A 20,666-nucleotide genomic window follows, 5' to 3' on the forward strand; every position below is an offset into this window, starting at 1 on the left:
TATTGAAATGCACTTTACCATTATTTAAAAAGCTCGGGTGAAAAGCATGACAAAAAGCAAAATGGAGTTTCTTTGCCTTTGCTAGTCAATGAAAAATTTCACAAGATCTAGCCCTGGGTTGACCCAGAATAGGGTGTTTTTCCTCCCAGCTTCCCAGTTCAGCTGACACACCAAAATAGGAGTTATTTACACAGCTTTAGTTACTGGCACATAAAGATTAAAGGACAGCAATCAGGGAAACTCCAGTCCCCAAATGAGATGCAGCCCGCTCTACAGTGGGACGCAGCAGCTGTTTCAGGCTCACTAGGCAACAGCTAAGGCCACAGAGCGAAGTTCGGGTTCAATCCGAATACTTGCCCCCAACGCCCACGTCCCTTTCTTTGCCCCTTCCCTGTCACACCCACCCAAACATTTGTTTCTTTGTCATGATGATCCGTACCATCAGATACTAAAGCTCACGCGGGCAGTGCATCTCTAGCTGGAATAGCCCAGGGTGCTGCCAGCTATCAGCAGGGTACCAGGAGCGAGTGCAAAGGTGGGGCTGGATTGAGATGCACAAGCTGTGCGGGATACAAAGGCCAGGAGTAAAGCAGCAGGTGTGGTGCTGGTCAGGGCTTAGATGCATATGAAACATGCAAAGATAATTAACAAGGATTGATGAAGATCGTTAGCCGGGATTGAGCCCCGCGGAAGAAGTTTGTGCATCTGCCTGGGTTGTGAATGGGCCCAGGTGCCGTCATTAAGCTTCTCGCAGCCCGTGAAACTTATAGCTGTAGTGGGTTAAGAGCAATGTTCCTTGTAAAGGGCTCCTGGCCTTTTGGCCTCTTGCTCGCTGCAGACCCCCTCACCCCCTACCAGGGAACCGAGCCAGTGAAAAGCATTTGTTGCTTTGTTTCGAGCCGACTCCATGCAACCCTTCTGAGGTTGTGATTTGACACGTCCCTGCAAGAGCAAAAAGCCCACAGCTCAGCAAGATGTTATCGGGAGACGGGGAATTTATTAGAGACAGGGCCGGATGTGCCCCTTCCAAGGCCTGGCGCAGGAGGAGCGCGGGGCCGAGGAGTTGCTTAGGGTTAGTTCAAACATCTGGTGGGAAGCCGAGGAATTCGGAGTCAGCGTTTGTACACCACAAGCGCGGGGCGAGGGAAGGGAAAACAGACGCTGCAGTCCTGGAAGGGTGAAGCCAAGGCCGACGGGGCCTTTTGCTGGCTCCTCCCTCCACCCTGTAAAAATTTCACAAGCTCTTCTGACATGAGCCAGGCTCCGTGCAGCTCCTGCAGCTGAAGGGAACTGGAGCGAGCGCGCAGCGTGCGGGGAAGCCAAAGGGAGCCAGCTCCCACTTGGAGACTCCCTCGTCTGCTGCTTGAATTTTACAGCCTCCCCCTTTTCCTCAAGAGGGGAAAAAAGGTGCAAAGCAGAGCCATGCTGATGACTCCCGGAGGCCTCCGCGCCTCCGTTACAACACAGCGCTCACGTGCTCAACGAAAGGCTCAATCTGGCGGAGGGCCGGTGTCGTGCAGCCGTGCCAGCGCCCTTTAAATCTCCCCGCCAGCGCCAGGGTCGTTCCAGTCTTGGGCCCCAAATGGTTCTTCCAGCTCCCATCCCTTGGTGCGACCCCGTCCAATGCACTCTGCTGTTTGCATCCCGTGTAAGTCCCATATCTGCACTGTCAGCATACTTTCACAGGCAGGCCAGGCCGGCCCCAGCGCAGTAATGCACTTGAGCATGTGCTTATATCCCACTGATTTTGATACACAGGGATGTGCTGATGCTCAAAGAACTGCATGGTGCACGGCGCCTGTTCTCTACCCGACTCTCTCTGCCTGTTGCTGCAACTTAATTGCATTGGTTCCCTCCTCCGCGCGCGGCACAGCACTCGCCGTCACGCAAGCCGCTCTCATTTGCCTCCTTTCAAGAGTCTAGCGCTGATGGCACATGCATTTGCAAGTCTGGGTTAAGTGTTCAACGCAGCGTTAGCTCAGACCATTGACACCCGGGGTAGCCAAGTCCTGGAGTGCAAACCATGCTTGAGTTACTGGTTCCTCATGGGCATCCCCAAGGACTTCAGGGGGGTGGATATATTGTGCGTTTGCCGGTGGAACGATAAACCGAGCCAGTTTATGAGTCTTTTCCAGTAACACGCAGGAGAATGCGTTTGTCTTTCTGGGCCTCCAAGGGGAGTTGTGAGAAAGCACTGGAGGTATTTTAGTCTGCGTCCTCCCTGTGACGTGTGCGGCTGAGTTACCAGCCTGGGGGCAAACCCCACACAGGCTGCAGCCCCAGCTGGACTGACCCACGTGAATTTAAAGCACCACCATAGCCGGGTGAGAGGGTTTTGTGTATGAATGGGGATGTGGGGTGGGGAGACTTGGGGGACGCACCTACATAAGAGCCCCAGGTAACTCTTCAGCACACGCATGCTCAGAGAGCAGCGGGGGTCTTACCTGGTGATCAGCACTGCCGTGTCGTGGCTGGCGATGCCGTTCTCAGGGATAGCGTTTCCATTGCCGTTCCGGTTCACGATTGATTTCTGCCACTTGCAGAAGCTGTCCAGGGACTTCCCGGCGTGGTGGTTAATCTCCAAAGTGGGCTGGAAGGAAAGCAGTCCCATTATGTCCCCAAAGAGGCCACGACATGGTGAACCGGGAATACCTTCTCCCAGATCAGCCGGAGATCCACTTCCCTCTCCCATTGAGCAAGGCGGTGCGGGAGGAATCAAGACCACAGAGACACTGTGGTGCGTTCAGCTGTGGCTGGTGGATCCTGGGTTGCTTCTTTACACAGCAGGTCCCTTTTCTCTAAGGGGACTCGGTACATTTAGCAAGTCAGCAAGCATCTTGCACCCGGGAGAGCCTGCTCTGTGGAGCAGCGCACTGGGCTCTGCCTAGACGCTCGACTTGGTTATGCCTGGGCTGCTCAGCCACGGCTTCGTGCTTTAACATGCAGGGCTACAACACGCTCAGAAGTGTGACGGAAGAACCGCCATGCTGTTCAGGTGTGCTGGGCTGGCAAAGACCCAGAAGCTCCCCCCAAATTTTACCTGATCCTCGGTGAGAAGGATTAGTCGGGTCACGAGAATATTGACAATATTGCCCAGACTCGAGTCCTGGAAAAGTTTGGCAACCTGACCTCCAAGAAACAAGAAAAGACGAGTCTTAAAAATGAGCTCGCTGTCACTGAGACGATGCAGCGGCGGGTGGGGGGCGCCTGGGTGGGTGCACACTGCTGCCCTTTGCTGCAGGACATCCGCGGGCATTGGTTTTTAGGGGTCTTGGCCCCATCGTGTTGAACACAAAGATAAACACCGTCCAGAAATGGAGTCTGGATTTGGATTTCACATCTCTCCAACAGCAAGGAGCATTCAGTTTGGGGGTCCTGCTTTTGGCCTGACTCTAACAGAAAGTGCTAAACAGTACCTAGATCTCCTTCTTACGCCCAGAGGGCAAAGGCTTTTGGCTTTGGAGCTGCACTGTGTGTCAGTTATGGAGACAAAGCGGGCAGGACTTTGCCATGCATTGGCAGCTCCATCACAGCTGCCCTTGTCAGCCTGTTTGAGGAAGTTAAACAGTAGGAAAGTGAGAAAGAAGTGAGTAATGGTGTCTCAGCTTCCAGTTGCCGCAGAGCGAGGGCATACACTTGGGCTGTTACTGCGCAACGGTAAAGCTCCACACCCGTCTACCTGGTGGTAAGTTGTTCAGATGCCTAAAACGTTGGGTCTGAGTTTTGCAGATGACTATGCACGTGGGCCAGAAATGACACGGTCTCTTAGGCCAAATACAGGCATTACAATTTTAGACAGTCCACCTTGGGTTTTTTGAACGTCTGTACCAAACCTTAAAAGTTTTTCCAACATTATGAACGCTTTATACCGTGTGCAACTGTTGATACATGGATTATTTTAAAATCTGGCCCCTGCCTTGAAAATCCAAACAGAACGAGCCCTTCACTCTAGTTAAATGGGTGGGGAAAAGAGGGCTTTCATATATCCGTGGATGCCTTCCTAGCCTGTCTCACCTCACAAGACTCAGCACAGCCGGAGCGGACTCCCTGTCTCTAGCTTGGGATCCCATCTCCAACAGTAACCCAATCCCAGTGTTGCAGAGGAAGTCCTAACTGCTCTGTAACCTAGAGAAAAGGGCAGCACCATTTGGAGGGATGGGATTTACTCCTTCCTAATTTTTATGGTGATCAGTTTGCGCCCTGCATCATGAGAGCAGATTGCTATTGTGTTTTACCATATGGGGACCAAGTGGCTAAACAGCAGCTCTGCAGAAAAGACGCTGGAGGTTACAATGGACAATAAGCTGAACAGGAGCCAGCAGTGTCCCCTTGTTGTAAAGAAGGCTAACGGCATCCTGGGCTGCATCAGTAGGAGCGTTGGCAGCAGATCAAGGGAAGTGATTTTCCCCCCTCTATTTGGCACTGGGGAGGCCACATCTGGAGTCCTGTGTTCAGTTTTGGGCCCCCCACTACAGAAAGGATGTGGACAAGTTGGAGAGTCCAATGGAGGGCAATCAAAATGCTTAGGGAGCTGGGGGACATGACTTACGGGGAGAGGCTGAAGGAACTGGACGTATTTATTTTGGAGAAGAGAAGACGGAGGGGGGATTTAATAGCAGCCTTCACCTCCCTGCATGGGGGGTTGCAAAGAGGACGGAGCTGGGCTGGTCTCAATGGGGGCAGATGACAGAGCAAGGAGCAACGGGCTCAAGTTGCAGCAAGGGAGGTTTAGGTTGGATATTAGGAAAAACTCTCTCATGAGGAGGGTAGTAAAACACTGGAACAGGCTACCCAGCGAGGGTGCGGACTCTCCATCCTTGGAGGTTTAAGACCTGGCTAGACAAAGCCTCGTCTGGGATGATGTAGCTGGGGCTGGCCCTGCATTGAGCAGGGGGTTGGACTAGATATGACCTCCTGAGGTCCCTTCCACTGTCTCCTTTTCCCTCGAAGAAAGCAAACTTCCCCACCCACCGTGCTGCGGGAATCCCTTAGAGGCTCCCCTGCTATACACCTCAGGCAGGACTGTGATGTGGGTATAACACTTACAATATTCATGATGGCCAGGATATACTGCTCTATGTCCCGCCGCCCGTGGTAGCCCACCATCATTTTATCAGCCACCACTAGGGTCTCCACGTAGCGCTCGGTGCTGACCGATCTCTTTAGGGGCAGCTGGCCTCGCTGGCTGTGGTTGCTTGATGGCTTCAGCGGGGAGGGCTTTAGTGTTCTCAGCCACCAGTGTCTTCCTTTCCAGGGCTTCTCATCTGGGGAAAGAAAGGTACTTTAAGGCTTATATACTGCCCCAAAATACCATACTGAGAGTGTTTTTTCGTATTAGGAAAGTGAAGCGCGAGAGCATTGGCTGCAGCCAGGTACAAGGTGCATAACACCTGTCAAAGGCTCCTCACCTGTACCGCTGTGCTGAGCCCCAGGTCCCTTGGCTCCCCCAACCCCAAGCTCAGGTCCGCCTCTTCTCCTTCACGCCAGCCTGCAGCCCCTTTGCTGTCTCTGGGCTCCCCCCCACAACTCCCGCAACACAGCTGAGTCCTTACCTGCGGCACCTTTCGCTGCTCCAGCCGTCTCCGCCCTCCCCCTATGGCTCTTCCACTTAGAAAGCATGCGAACATGCCGTGGAAACAAAGCCATTGCAAATCTTCCCCCCCACTTTCTTCATCTTCCACCCCTAAATACAGGATTTGGGCTTTTGGCTTCAGCAGCGGCTGCAACCTCCAAACCAGGGGTCAGCGATAGTTTTGGGCGGAGTTGCCAAAAACACCCGTGAGCTCAACGTGGCAGATGTTGGAGTGCCGGGGGCAGATGGTGGGGGAGCCCCCAGGGGCCCGATCCTTGTAGTGGCCCCTTCCCTGCCGTCCACCCCGAGGCACGTGTGCCAAGCAGAAAGCATTCAAGTGCTGCACTGTGGCACCCGTGCCAGGGGTTGCCTACCTCTGCCCTACACTCACAGGAGGAGGATGGAGGACTTCGCTTCAGCCTTGACTGATAAATCGAGCCGCTTCAGCTCAAGTGCCTGTCTCCAAAGAGAGTTGGCCCTGCTGAGCATACTCCTTCCCTACTGCCATGCTTTGCCCAGCACAGCGGCACTGCGGGAGGAGCATCCCGAGTGCTGGGAACCGTAGCGCACCGGAAGCTGGGGGTCCCTCTGAAGCTATTTTGGTAGGAAACCAGAGGCAGAGATGAATCCGTGCCCCTCTACTATGGAGCGGTGATAAAACTGAAACATCCTCCTGGGCAGGATGGGGGCGGTGGGCTTAATCTGGGGATGTAGGAAAGGTGATTGAATCCGACCTCGTGGAGCTCAGACAAGGCCACTTGGCTTGCCCAGGGAGAGCTTGTGGTCTGCTGCCCGCAGAGAAGGGGGATTTTTGGGGAGGTCAGGACAGGTCAAGACTGTGGGGCGACAGGAGGGGATGTCACTGCCGAGGCCAGTTGCGCTGTGGTTGTTCTGAACTGTATTTGGCCTGTGGCTCCTGCTCCGTGGTCTTTGCTTTCCAAGAAACAATTGGGAACAGACTCGCTTTCGTCTGGAAGCTGGGGAATGTGGCAAAGAGTCAGCACAAGGGGAGTCTGCTGGCTGCCTTGCGTAACATGACTTTGGGAGCCACGGTGGGAGGAGCGGGGCCAGGAAAATCCAGGTCGTCTCCTGACGCTCTGGCGGGAGCAGGAGGGATGCAGCCCGCCTCACTCCCCGCCGGCACTGCCACAAAGGTGACGCTATTCCTAGAAGCACCATCCCTCGCAGCCGTGCTTCTACGCTGGCTCACGTGTCACGGGCTTTACAACCTCAGGATCAAATGTATCCTGCAGGGACACACAAACCAGGCAAGGACTCGGGGCAGTTGGGAGCACCCTCCTCTCTGCATCCTCTGATCCTGACCGTAAAACACCAGCCTCCCTCCCTTCCTTTACTAGCTTCCTTTCCAGAGGTCAGTGGGAGCCTTTGGGTGGCTATACACATGCTCTGGCACACTCTAATTACAACACATCGGCACAGACTCGATTCATTGTGCCTCACTGTCACGTGTAGTATAGTAAGCGTCCACGTGGTGGCGGGGGCACTTTAGCTGAAATTGTCAGATGAGCTTTAGTTAAAATGCCCCTGCTGCCATTTCCCCATGCGGGGTGGTTGATACACGTGACGCTGCAACGTTTTAATTCGAGCGGCTATTTGGGAGCTGCTCTAATTAAAACGCCTCCACCCTGGCGCATGTGTATAGGCACGTGTTGTCACTAAAGGAAGTGACATGCTTCGTCGGTGCAACTTGCTAGATGGGGAGATTTTACTCATGGAAAAGAAGTCCGAAATCCTACAGACACGCAAGCCCTCTCAGGCCCTGGACTGCCACCTTGCTGCATGCCACAGACAGCAGCTCTGTCTGCTTCCACTTGTGTTAAGATTTTCTACTGCCAGCACAGGCACATTGAAACACCTGAGCAATAATTCCTTGCAGCGTGCACACATGCACGCACGCACGCACTACGTACTATATTTTTCTTAACTATTTACCGCGCCGTCTGATAATCTGCAATATATATTTCCTCACAGCACCCTTGTGAGACACAGCGTTTGCAAGCACTTTGTAGCAAGGAGCAGGTATGTGTCTCCTGCCTCTGCTACTGTGCATGGGATGGGGCTAGAAGTGTAGTCCAAGCACCATCTCAAAGAAAGGAGGAGACGACCATGTTCGGCAGCCCAGCCAGGACTGAAGGCCCTGCATTTGGCAAGGACACTTTTCCTGGCACCTGCTGGGTCATGCAGAGGGTGGGGAGGCAACGTTTCTGGGGGAGCCTAGACTTAACTTCTTCTAGGACAAGGATAAGTAGGTGAAGGGGAGGAGATGAATGAGAGAAAACAGAAGGGGAAAGCAGAAGCTTCCAAGTGGAAGGATAAGGGGAAGGCAAAGACATCATTGCTTTGCTTGAAATATCTCTGGCAGCCCACAGCAATTCCTCAAAAGAAACTGCTGTCGTCTCACATAAATGTCTCCTGCATTGTAACCCTCCAGCAACATGCTTTCCACCCGGGCATCCACTGCAGGGCCTGGCGGCCAGGACACCAGGCAGGAAATCCAGAATGAAGCGTAAATCTCCAGACCGAACGTGTGCCGGGCCTCGGGGTCATCCCACACGGGGAACAGAGGGCAAAATCATCATTCCCTGCCGGCTGCGGAAGAGCTGGGGGAGAAAGGGCACGCGCGCACCATCTGCACGTGTGCCTGCGTTCCCCTGCACATGGTGCGCTCCTACCAAAAGCCAGGACAAACTCATCACCGTAGGCACACAGCTACCACGACTCGGCCCATGACAAAGAGGTGCACCCACAAAAAGTAATTCCCCTGGGGCTCCCTCCCCATTTAATAAGGCACCCTGCCCACAGCCTCTCACCTACGTGTGTACAATACCTTCCTTCGTGTACTCCTGCCTCTCACACAACCTCCGTCTGCAGAGACTTGCCTAGCACAGAGCCTCCTGTTCTGGTACATCGCTCAACCGTGCGCACCCCCCCCACACCCCCGCGCTTTGTTCTGAGATACCTCCCAGCCCCGTACACGTTCACCAAAAATCACTGTAGAATAAAGACAGCCCTGCTATACAGTATCCAGCCGCATACCAGCTTTTACCAAATGCACAGTGCCCTCAGATGGACACAGTCCGGGCACAGAAAGACTCCAGCACAGTCATGGCACGTGCAGCACCGACAGATCTGCAAGCTCCCATCTCTAGCCATCAAGACCCACGTGTAAGGCACACATTGAAGGGGGTGCTTGAACACAAAGTTTGGGAATACATGGGTTATAAACCGATTTTCACATTCACCGAAACAACATTTTTCTCCATCTTTCTGGAGGGAAAGACAGAAGAGAAAATGGTATCTGTTCCATCACCACCAACTATATATATAGATATATCTACCACCAGCTATATCTGCATCTATATTATATCTATATCTATATATAGCTATCTATAGATATATCTATATATAGATCTATATCGATAGATCTATATATCGATATAGATCTATATCGATATATCTATATATCTATATCTATGTATAGCGAGCGAGAGATAGAGAGAGAGATATAGGTATAGATATATAGATACATTAATCACATGCACAAGCAGTATGTTAAAAGAACATTATTAACATTGCAAAGTCAAGCTCTCAAATCTGGGAGATGTCAGGATTAAGAAAACCCGTGCAAATCTTAAATTTGCCCCTTTTGTGTATGCGGGTTATGCTTCAGTCTTTGATTGCCTTTGATCACATACTATGTGTTCGACACAACCTTTGTTTCATTCAGTGCTCAATTAATAAACAGCTGTTCCACATTGCATCTTCCTCACTCAGCATGTGTCCCCAAGCCTCGCTTCCTGCTCACTATTCCAACCCTGCTCCAAAAGGAGCATTATTCATTTCCTCTGAATTATTAGTTTTGCTGTGATGCTCATAACTAGAGTATCCCAGAGCCTTGCAAACACAAATTAATTTATTTTCATAGCCATATGAAGAGTCCATGTCCTCATTTTGCAGATGGAGAATTGAGGCACAAAAACACTAGACTCTAAATGGTCACTGATTTGGGGCGCCAACATGGGACACCTAAGGGGTGTAGTGACAGAAAGGGGTAAGGCAGCTTGCTACAGCTCTGGAGATGTGAGTTAAAGTCCTGCCCTGGACTCATGCCAAATGACCCAGCTGTAAATGGGTACTCCTTGCTCCTTCGGGCTGGAGCATCAAAGGCAGCTGGCCACATCACTCCTTGGTGTGCTGTGGGCTACAAAAACTGGTATGCGTTAACCACAATCTTCAGCAGTCCCTCGCCATTGAGGATGATTGCCTTCCATGACTGCCTTATCTGTGGGTCTGAAGATGGCTGGCGAGGCTGATCTGGGCTTGACAGGCTCTGCTGCAACTTGGGCACATGTTTCTGTGTGCGGTGGGAGGCCCTGAGTTTTTGATTTGGGCTGTGATGTGCTGTTTCTGTCACTCCCGGGTTTCCGTCTCGTGTTGTCACTGTAAGGTTTCAAAGTCCTGAGATCCTTGCAGCAGACTCTTTCTCCTTTTGGGGTGGTCTGGGCTGATAGCCTCCCATGAGTTGATGTTGATGTTGCATTTTTTCCAAGCTCGCCTTGAGGACATCCTTGAAGCACTTTCTCTGCCCTCCTCTTGAGCGTACGCCTTAATTGAGCTGTGAGAAGAAACCTTGCTTTAGGAATCTGGAGTCAGACAGCTGCATGGGTGTCAGACATCCGGACAATGGGAGACTGTTGGTAGCACTTGAGGTGCTTTGAAGTCCATTGTCACCAGTGTCCGTGAAGAGATGCTTGGATTTTTTACTGGGAAACATCAAGACTGGTTTGATGAGAATGAAGGGAAGACCCAAGAGTTAATCAGCTGCAAGCGCAAGGCCTTTTGTGCTTGGCAGAAGGACATCAACTCCCACCAAGCCCAGGCAGAGGTCCAAAGGAGGACCTGCAATATGAAGAATAGCTGGTGGGAAGACAAGGTGAAGGAGATTCAACATCTTGCTGACATCCACGCTATGCATGGGTTTTTTGTCAGTGTCAACAAAGCCATCTAAGGTCCGAGCACCCAGGGACCAACCCTCTTGAGACCTAAGGACGGAGGAGATCTGATCAAGGACAGGGGACCCACCAACTCCGTTAGAAGGAGCATTTTCAAGACCTTCTCAATTGAGACTCAGTTGTTGACAAGGGAGCTCTTAATTCCATCCCGCAACACCCAGTCCGAGACAATCTCAAAATCCCTCCCGCCCTTGATAAGGTTAACCACAACAGGCTGCTAGGCTCAGGAGGACCTCAGACTTGATGTGATAAGAACCTGACTTCTCAGAGCACATAGCATTATGCAGCGCTATCTATGTTCAGACCACTCATTAGCTTGAGTGCTCAGCTCTTCTGCAAATCAGCCACCAGGATCTTAAGTCGGAAATGTGGAAAACGCAATTAGTAATCAACCATGAAACACTTTAAGTGACTTGCCCAGCATCGAATGGGAGCTCTGTGGCAGAGGCAGGGGCTGAATCCAGTTCTCCAGGGTAGCATTCAACCACCCTAACCATTCATTGTCCTTTCTCTTTCGGCAGCCTCTATCGCTTTCACTACACAACTCCTGTGCACTGAATGAGACGGGGTTCTCTGGGAAAAACAGCATGTGATCATGCAATTAAAGGCTGTAACATAACTCATATATAGTGGCATACTACTGATACCCTCACAAGTCACTAGCAAGACCAAAACTGTTAGCAAGACCACAAGCCTGTGCTCCTTGAGCTATTGGAGCACCTCTGAGCGAGGTATTACCTTTGGGATGTGTTCTAATCAATAGATGGGGACAAAATGCTATCGTTAAAATAGTTAAATATAGTTAAATAGTTAAAATAGTTAAAATGCCATAGCCTGGGTTAAAAAGGTTTTCAGAAGCAGCCTTCTTGACTTCTTTGATTTATACCCTTGAACAACCTGGGCAATGCCAGGTTCTCATAGGAAGGATATAAATTTGGCTCGAATGCGGAGCTGCTTCTTGCTACAAGGGGCAGCAAAGAGCTGAGGATTTGGGTCTACATGGAACTGAATTCCCAGCTTGCACCGGAGAGAATCGGAGTCACTGGCACAAATACCTAACACGCCACAGGCTGCATCCATGTGTGAGTACTGGAGAGACGATCGCTTGTACACGACGTGCGGGCTTCCCTCGCCCTCGTTCCCTGTGCTGACGTTGGCTCCTAGGCTCAGCGGCTCAATGAAATACTCCTCTTCATCTGCGACTATCACCCCACGCTGCAAAAGGAAAGGTCGGGGGAATAAAAGGAAAAGAGGAGAGAAGTAAGGTGATATGTCCCATGTGTAAAATTCCCTGCCGGTTCCCTTCCCCCCATTAGATAAACTGGGCAAGAAAGGTCTGCTGCCACGGCAGACACGTAACAATGCACATTATTAATTCATATTGAGCCCTCTATATACTGCAAAAGATTTTTAAAGGGCCTCAGTGTAAATGAGAACTGGGCCTTGAAAGCACAAATTCTGATTGACCCCAACACAGATGAGTTTTATGCATGTGCATGCGTGCACGCCTGGATACACACAGGGATCCACATGCACACACGTGCAAGCACACGCACACATGCACATTAGTAGACTGAACGGACCCGAGGGAACAGAGCTGGGTGCAGAATTAACACACACAAAAAATTCAATTTGGTAAATTTAGCTCTCTCAATGCTTTCCGAGTGAGCGATGAACAGAGCTGCGGAGACTCTCTGTTGACCTGCGAGCAGCCATTTGCAAAACAGCAGCTGTAAAATATTATTGCGGAGATTTGTTAGCATTTTACACACATGCTGCACTGGTAGAGGGCAAGAGAAGAAGCAGGGCAATGGGGACCCTATTGCTTTGATTTTTACACTTTGTTATTCCTAATTGTATGAGAAATGGTTTGTGTGAACAAATTTCATCCCAGGACTATTTGTTAGCTGAGTGGGTTGAACAGCTTCACATAGAGGAGATTTTTTCCAGAAGTTAGTCCCATTTTTGATTAGCAAATCATTCCCACCCCAAACCCCTTATTCAACAGCGCTCACACAGTGGGTTTGACCAAATCCAGCCAGCTCATTAGGCTCATTAAGCGTTCTCTTTGCCCCTTGGTTATGCACGTTGTGTGATCAGTCCCCTGCGTGGCATGGTAGTTGCTTCTGCAGTGCATCCTAATTCCATAACCGAACGCTTTAGAACGGGAGGATAATGAGTGACATGCAATGACCTTTCATAATGAATTTGCAGACAGCTAATCATTCCCGATCAATGACGTGAACTTCTGGGGATTAATGAGCATTTCTGTGAATGTGCAGTGATCCTTCATGCACAAATGGACATATGCCCACGTAGGTCAGAGCGAGCTGAACCTGGTGCTTGCGATTGTGGTGGACACTCAACGCCAATAGGACACTCAACATCGTGGATGCTCCACATCATCCTTTGACAATCCCAGCCTTTACTTGCAAACTTATCAATGTGCAATTTCCTAGTCAATCAGCTCTGCTCACCAGTGGAGGCTTAGGGGACTGTGGGATTATGTCAGGGGTAGGCAATTATTTTGGGCGGAGGGCTGCTTACCTAGTTTTGGCAAGCCATCGAGGGCTGCATGCCAGGCAACCAGGGGCAGATAAATATTAATTTTCTAATTTTTTAGGGGCCCCGCAGGCCAGATGCAATGGCCTGGTGGGCCGCATCTGGCCCCAGGCCTCATTTTGCCCACCCCTGGATTATGTGTATTTGCTGTGAGCATTATGTTCAGTATTATTCAGTTATTACTCCTAGGTGTGATACAGCATTTTTACATGCATTTAAATATACCAGGTAATATACTTAGGGACTTTGAAGATCCCAAGAGGCAGGCATCTATCAGCAGCTTCATACACCCAAATAGCTTTAAAAATCCAGCCCAATTTTCTTCAGTAATCCAATGGAAGAGATGGGATTATAACCCAAGTCTAAGGCCACTGCTTTAACTGCTCAGCTCTGCTGCCACAATTTACTACATTAAGTGGTTGGCATAGCCTGTTTCACCTACTTCCTCTTGAAGTTGAGTTGGTCTAATAAAAGACTGTGAGTTGGTCCAAAAGACTTTGCGTTGGTCCAGTAAAAGATATCAGATTTACCCAAGGGACCTTGTCTGCCTATGTCCTTAGACCAACATGGCTACAACCTGCACCCCTCCTTCCTTTTGTGTTTTTTTCCCTTTGGCTGAACATCTCTCAGCTCTCTAACTTGCTAGAAATGGCTGTGCATGTGAAACGCGGATCTTAACAACATCCACAAGAAGCAGTGGAAAAGAGTGGGGAGACCTGGGCCTGATCAAAATCTGCCTCCGAACCAGGAGAAGTTTGCAAATACTTTTCCCTACATACCACTAAGCTCCAGTTCTGCCTACTGACCCAGGTGATCTACCAGGGTCCTCCAAGGTCTGTAGGAGAAACCCTATCCAAGGTACATACCTACCTGCCCCATATTATTGTAATACCTGAGCACCTCAACGCTCCTACTGAATCTATTCTCATACAACGGCAGTGAGGTAAGGCAGTGCTATTCCTCCCATTTTACAGTTGGGTAGTGGAGTGACAGTAAGACAAAGTGACTTGGTTACAGGGACAGGGAAGAGAGCAAGAACTGGGTACTCTGAATACCAGGGTAGCACCCTAACCATTGAACCATCCTTCCTCTCCAGCCTAGGCACTGAAGCACAGCCCTGAGAACAGAGGCATCTGTTACAAGCTCTGCCACGGCTTGGCCTTCAGCAAGGCGCATCACCCCTTTGTCCCTAAGCTTTCTCCTCTTTAAAAGGGGAATAACAATACTGAGCTGCCTGGGCAATGAAAATGCCTCGAAAACATCCTGCAATGCTTGTTTGGAAGGTGCACTCTCACGAAAAGTGCTGTTGCTGAGCGAGTGGGGCGAGCCTTTTTTAGGGGTCAAAGCTGCCTCCTTAATAGGTCTTTCTCTGTCTCCTTCCCCACCCTCCCGCCCCACTAGGAAAGCTGAATCAGGGCAGTGTGCGCCCTGTGAAGTCCCCATCTCCACAGAGTGCCGGGGGATTTCCTTCTGCACCAAGCTCTGTTGCTCTTGGCCCAGCTCCACCGTTTCAAACACAAGCGAGGTAGTGTGAGGTTAGCCTGGCAAGGACTCCGACGGAAAGCCGAGTGTCGGCCTGCGAAGCCAGCTGGCTGCCGGCTTTGTGGGACGGGGAGAAGGAGGTCACCGCCGGCTTATGGCAGAGCAGCAGGAAGGGAGAGCGTGGCCGTGCTGCTAGAGACAGGTCGTTCCCTCTGTCTAGGGATTCCTCTCTGGCTCTTTGCAGGGCTGTCACCTCTAGGCCCTGCCACTATCCCCGTCACAAGGGTGAGCCAAACACTACTTCTCGCTGTTCTCCAACGGGCCAGCGCCTGCTGAAGGGGGGCCGCGTGGAGTCCGCCGGGATAGAGCTGTGGTTTGTGTGGGAGCTGAACTGGACATCCTGTCTGCAATGCACTCAAGTCACCTGCAGAGCAGAGACGAATGCTGAACGGCTTGTCCTGTTAGCTTCTAACCAGGGATCCTGGTTTTCTCTGATTTAAAAAAAATCCCCAATTTTTCATTAAAAAAAAGTAACCCCAAATCCACATTTTCCCATGATTAAAATGAAACACCACTATCTATCTATCTATCTATCTATCTAGATATAGATATATAGTGGTGTTTCATTTTAATCTATATCTATAGATAAATAGATATCGATATCTATATAGAGATATATCTAGATATCTATATAGAGATATATCTAGATATAGATATCTATATCTGTATATATCTATATGGTAGTGGAGTTTCATTTAAATCACGGAAAAATGAAATGCCACTATATATAGATATAGATAGATAGGTAGTTCTATCTATCTATCTATCTATCTACCTGTGGTGTTTCATTTAAATCACCAAAAAATGTGGATTTGGATTTACTTTTTTTTACTGAAAATTGGCTTTTTTTTAAATCAGACAAAATCAGGATCCCTGCTTATAACCAGGCTGGGAGGATAAGGGCCCAAATCCTGCAAACTCTGGCATATAAAACTGCAAACCCTTACACATACCGGTGCCCCTGTAAAACACTGAGTTCTGCTGAGGAAAAGAGAGACAGATAAGAGCTTGGGTTTAGTGTTATAAGTTAATAAGGCAACTCGAGCACCCAAGTTGCTTTATTGACTTCAGGAGGACAATTTACAGGAGTACATGTGTTTGTCTTTGCAGGACTGGCCCGGGGGATTTCATTTTTATGGAGCTGGTGCTCAATGAAGACCTGATCCACAAAGCTTAGATTTGCTTAGGCTCTGGATCCAAACGTCACCAGTAGTGGAGTCTAAAGCTGTGATCTAAGCTGCTCCAGCCATCGAGCAGGAGCCCACTGTGCCAGGTGTTGTAGTAACACAGAGCACTGAGACAATCCCCACCCCAAAGACCTGACATGTAGGTGTTTGCCTGTCTACTGGCATATCATGTCATTGTATCATTCCTGTCTCTACAGTTTGACTATTAACAGTGGACCGATTTTCAGGGGAGAGAACAATGGGAGCAAGGACAAATCACCTTTTTTCTGGGTCTGTACAGCTTTGGCACAATGAGATTCTGAGTTCAATGGGCCGCCTCTAGGTCAGCGGTTGGGTCGCAACCCAAATGAGAGGCGCGGGGGCAATGCCGGCAGTGCCACACGCAAAGAATGAGCTGTGCCAGGAGCCACCGTCACTGCACTCCGCTCCCAGCAGTGGGTAAAGGCAAAAAAAGGTTGGGAACCACTGCTGTAGGTCCTACTCTAAGGCAAAATAGAAACAATAACAGTAATAATACTTTACCAGGTAAAATCGAATGATTTTACAAATCTCTTACTAAGTAGAATAGAAGAGGAACAGACACGTTTTTTAACCTTAGGATCAGCTTTCCAGAGACTCTCTACCCAGGTGAATAGCAATACCTAAAACTTCCTCAGCCTTTTTCGTTTGCAGGACTTGAATTCCTCTACAAAGGAGGGTAAGTAGCATTCTCCCCATTTTACAGAGGAAGAAATAGAGGCACAGAAGAGCAGCGATATGCCGAAGCGCACACGCATTCGGTAACAGAAGTGGTGGGAGAAGGACACAGGTCTGCAGATTTACAAGTCACCCCCCCCGTGTAATAGATCTTGCTGCTCCTCGGACATCCTGGTTACAGGAGAAATGCTGCCTTCAGAGGCAAATGCAGGGCAATGTCACTTTGGACTCTTTCCATCTGAGGTGTGCAAATGTATGGTGCTCCCAGGCACATGGGTTTCTGGGATCCCAAACAGCCAGTGGATTGAAATAGTTCTCTGGTGAATACAAGCTTTTCAGTTCCCCTGTACGGCTCAGGCAGCAAACGCTTCTAGGCCTGCTTCCTGTCGATTCCAGCTGCTTTTTGTTGCAGGCTTGCTGGCGGCCTTGCCTTGCTGGCAGCCAGCGGCCGGCGCGTGTTTTGGAGCCTCGACCATCCTGCCCTTCGCTTCCGACAACTTAAGCCGCAGTGACTTTTATTCTGTTCAAACTGAAGTGGAGCATCGTGCACGTTACGTGAGCAGGCTCTCTGTGCTGGGATGCGGTGGGTTGGTGTGCATCGGGGCGTGCGGGATGCCAGCATGGATGGGTGCGTGCGTGTGTCGGGATGACTGTCTGTGCGTCCAGGTGACTGTGCACGTGTTTCGATCGCTGGGATTGTGTTGAGGTGTCTGAGCGTGTGCATATAGCATGACAGGTGAGTTGTGAGAGTTGTGAGTTGTACACAGGTCAGTGTGAGTTGTGTGGATGTACGCAAGTACATAGGCCAAACTCAGAGGTGACATAAGGTGTGAGTAGACAGCAAAATGAGAGTGGGGAGGGGGTTGACATAGAAAACGAGGGCTGGAAGGGACCGCAGGAGGTCACATTTAGTCCAACCTTCTGCTCAAAGCAGGCCCAGCCCCAGCTAGATCATCCCAGCCAAAGTTTTGTCTAGCCGGGTTTTGAAAACCTTCAAGGATGGAGCTTCCACCGCCTCTCTGGGTAACCAGTTCCAGTGCTTTACCACCCTCCTGGTGAGAAAATCCTTCCTAATATCTAACCAAAACTTCCCTTGCTGCAACTTCAGATAGTTTAACTTACCCAATGAGGCAGAAATGAGTGCATTGTGTGAGGGGACAGGGCAGGACATTCAGGGAACCTGGGACAGCCTTGAGTTCTGCTGCCCATTCTCTCGGTTGCTTGGTCTTTGACGTCTAGCACCTTCGGCCTCCTTAGCCTACGGATTATATTAGCATATACTAACTGCAGCATGTGACAAACACCCCCTTAATAGCAGCTCTGCATGTCATGTGCAGGAAAATATCATGCCTTCCCGTCACGATGCAAGCAACAACAGGGACCGGTCCGTCCAGCACTCTCCCTTGGGACAGGGACTAGAGGAACTAGACGGATCTTTTCCATTTCTACTTGACTGGACACAGGGGTTATAAACAGACGTTGTCCAAGGAAGTGGATCAGCCATACTGGGACACATCCTGGCTGATCTGCTTCATTGGGCAAAACAGATGCTGTCTGTTGTCCTGCAGGGACTTCTGGGGACAGCTGGGGCCTGATTCTGTGGGACAACCCTTGGGTACACTTTTGCCAATGGGGGAACCTTGGGTTTTTCCACTAGCAGAGGGATGATTGGGGGAGTCCTAGGCATGCCTTGCAACTGGGGAAAACCAGGGGTTCCCCATTTTCAGAGACACACCCAGCGTTGGATTCTCCCAGGCACATGAGATGGACAATGAGAGGAAAGAGCTGAAAGAAGAAGAAGAAACAGGATGAGGAGGCTGCCAGGTTCTCCTTCCACTGCCGGTTAAAAAGGTTTTAAAAGGGGAGGTGCTGTTGGGCCACAGGATGGGATGTTGAGGGCTCTGCAGCAGTGGAGGGTGAGAGTTGAATAGTTCTGGCAGGAAAGAGGAAGAAAATGAAAGTAGCACTTGGGCCAGGTTCTGGTCCCTACTATCCTCTTTTATCCCCAGAGAAGGCTTAGTCACCTCCATTCGAAGGGCCTAGTGGAGGAAGCGCTATGGCAGAATGAGGCGGTGACAAAAGTGTGGGCTGGCATTTTGGGCGGCTGGACAGCATCCACACTACTGGGTTAGATTACACCAGTCTCCATGGGTGACTGGTGCCTCCTGTGTCGCGGGGGGGGGGCACCTTCAGAAGCTGGCATTGGTTTTGTTGGTGGGGATGGGGCTGGCAAGCAACCATAGAAGCTGCAGGCGATGGCAGTGGGGGGAGGGTTCTATTGGGTGGGGGGGGGCACATGCCCCCCCCACCAGTCGCCCATGCCAAAGCAGCCAAAAAATTTAAACTTCATTGCTAACCTCTCTGATGGACATTGGACATCTCCAGGGAAGAAGCCTGCCTAATCTGCACACCACAGAGCAACACTCTTGCAAAGGAATAAACTTCCAGAAGGGTGTTTGGACCCAAAAGCTTGCAAAAAAGATTTTTTTTTTTTTGCTACTATTGAGTTGGTCTAATAAAAAATATTGCCTCTGATCCAAGAGCTTTGTTTATCTTTAAAGCAGCTGGATCCACTTTTCTCATTAAAACAGAAGAGCCCCCCCCAGCTGATTCTGTAAACTCAGATAACAAGGCCATTGCTGGGCTACTGTACCAGCAGAAGGCAAAGAAAATATGCTCACTGCCCTGCTGTGCTCTCCTGGGGAGGGACTGGAGATTCGTTTGCCACTGGGATCTCCCAGTGCCCCTCCTGTTCTATGGGACTATCTGGTCTTGGACAAAGTATCGCCTGGCCACACATTGTCTGAGGATTTGCTAGCCATGCTAGGAGGGGAAAATTAATGGTTAGATCCCTCATAGTGCAAAATGTACCCTCCAGCAAACTCCGGGGGGACTATCAGTAAATTAAGAAAGAAAGATCTATGTTATCCACTGGTTGTGGGGCAGACTGGAAACAGGACATACAGAGGTATCGTACATAGTAAGTAAGGCCCCTTTAGGCTGCTCTGACTGTAGACTGGCTGTGAATTAATTCCCAAATCAGAGCCCTCTTACACTGCTGTAGCGGTATATGGGGGCTTTACTCTAAAGATGAGTCTAACCCATAAAGTCTATTTCTCTAGTTTTACCCCACAAAGGAAACCATCCTGCCACGAGCAGGGGGCTGGACTAGATGGCCTCAGGAGGTCCCTTCCAGCTCTGCTATGATCCTAGGACATTTCTCATGGTTTGCTCAAGGAATATGTTTGCACCAAGCCCTCTGCTTGGTGTAGAGGAGAGGGGTCTAGATAGAGAGGCTAGGGATAGAGACTCTTTTGGAGGCAGCACCAACTCCCACGTGTTGAGGAAGCGTTAGAGCAATGGCCACATCCATCCAGGGGAAGTGGAAGGTGACAGAAGGTATAGGTGTGCCTGGCACCAGCGGGATGCTAGACTCTGCCTTTGCTCTGGAGATTGCATGGGGGGATACTGGACAGTTCATCAGTATAAGCACAGTTCACCATGTCCGTGACTGCTTGCAGAAAACCCATTGCATCACAGCACAGCAAGGTTTACATCACAGTGTGACCACACGTCCCCATTTCTGGCTAAGATATCATTGAAGCAAAGACGCGCAAGCATTTTGGCATTGGGTGGTGGGTTTTTTGGTTGTTTGGTTGGGGTTTTTTGTCTGCAGTTTAAATGCAGACAGATGGTGGTCCCTAAAGATGCTGTCTTAATTACAGAGGCCTGGATAAGCACTTGACTTATGAATGTTCCTTCTCGGAGAAACCTCCACCCTTCCACAATACATTCCTCCTTTTGTACATGCAGAATGCCTCTGTTGTTGTTGGAAAGAGGCAAGGGAGCTCAGTGTGGGATCTCTTAGAGATTAAATAATCTGAATGCGGGCTATAAATCTGCCCAGCTCATTCCAATTAAAGTCAGCAGAGAGACTCCCACAGATCTGAATGGGAATTTGACTTGTATCCAAGTAGGGCTTATGGCTACCCATAACTTTAACCAAGGGCTATGGCTTCTGGAGAGTCCAGATCCCAGCACGCACTGTTCCACCTCCATTTGATCATTTGTACT

General features: G+C 50.1%; 1 protein-coding gene across 3 annotated transcripts in view; it reads right to left on the minus strand.

Annotated features, from left to right (window-relative positions):
- Positions 1–20,666, minus strand: part of ADAMTS10 (ADAM metallopeptidase with thrombospondin type 1 motif 10) — an 87,051-nt gene that overhangs the window by 43,245 nt on the left and 23,140 nt on the right. For all 3 annotated transcript variants that reach the window (XM_090027542.1, XM_090027540.1, XM_090027541.1), the window contains 4 exons: positions 11,661–11,820; positions 5,047–5,264; positions 3,041–3,124; positions 2,445–2,590 (listed from right to left, as the gene is read on the minus strand). In XM_090027542.1, the coding sequence (XP_089883668.1) occupies positions 2,445–2,590; positions 3,041–3,124; positions 5,047–5,264; positions 11,661–11,820 (608 nt within the window). The remainder of the gene's footprint in view (positions 1–2,444; positions 2,591–3,040; positions 3,125–5,046; positions 5,265–11,660; positions 11,821–20,666) is intronic.

This window comes from Crocodylus siamensis, chromosome 14, assembly GCF_052110815.1.
Source record: "Crocodylus siamensis isolate JL-2025a chromosome 14, ASM5211081v1, whole genome shotgun sequence".
In the NCBI taxonomy this organism is placed as follows: Eukaryota; Metazoa; Chordata; order Crocodylia; family Crocodylidae; genus Crocodylus; species Crocodylus siamensis.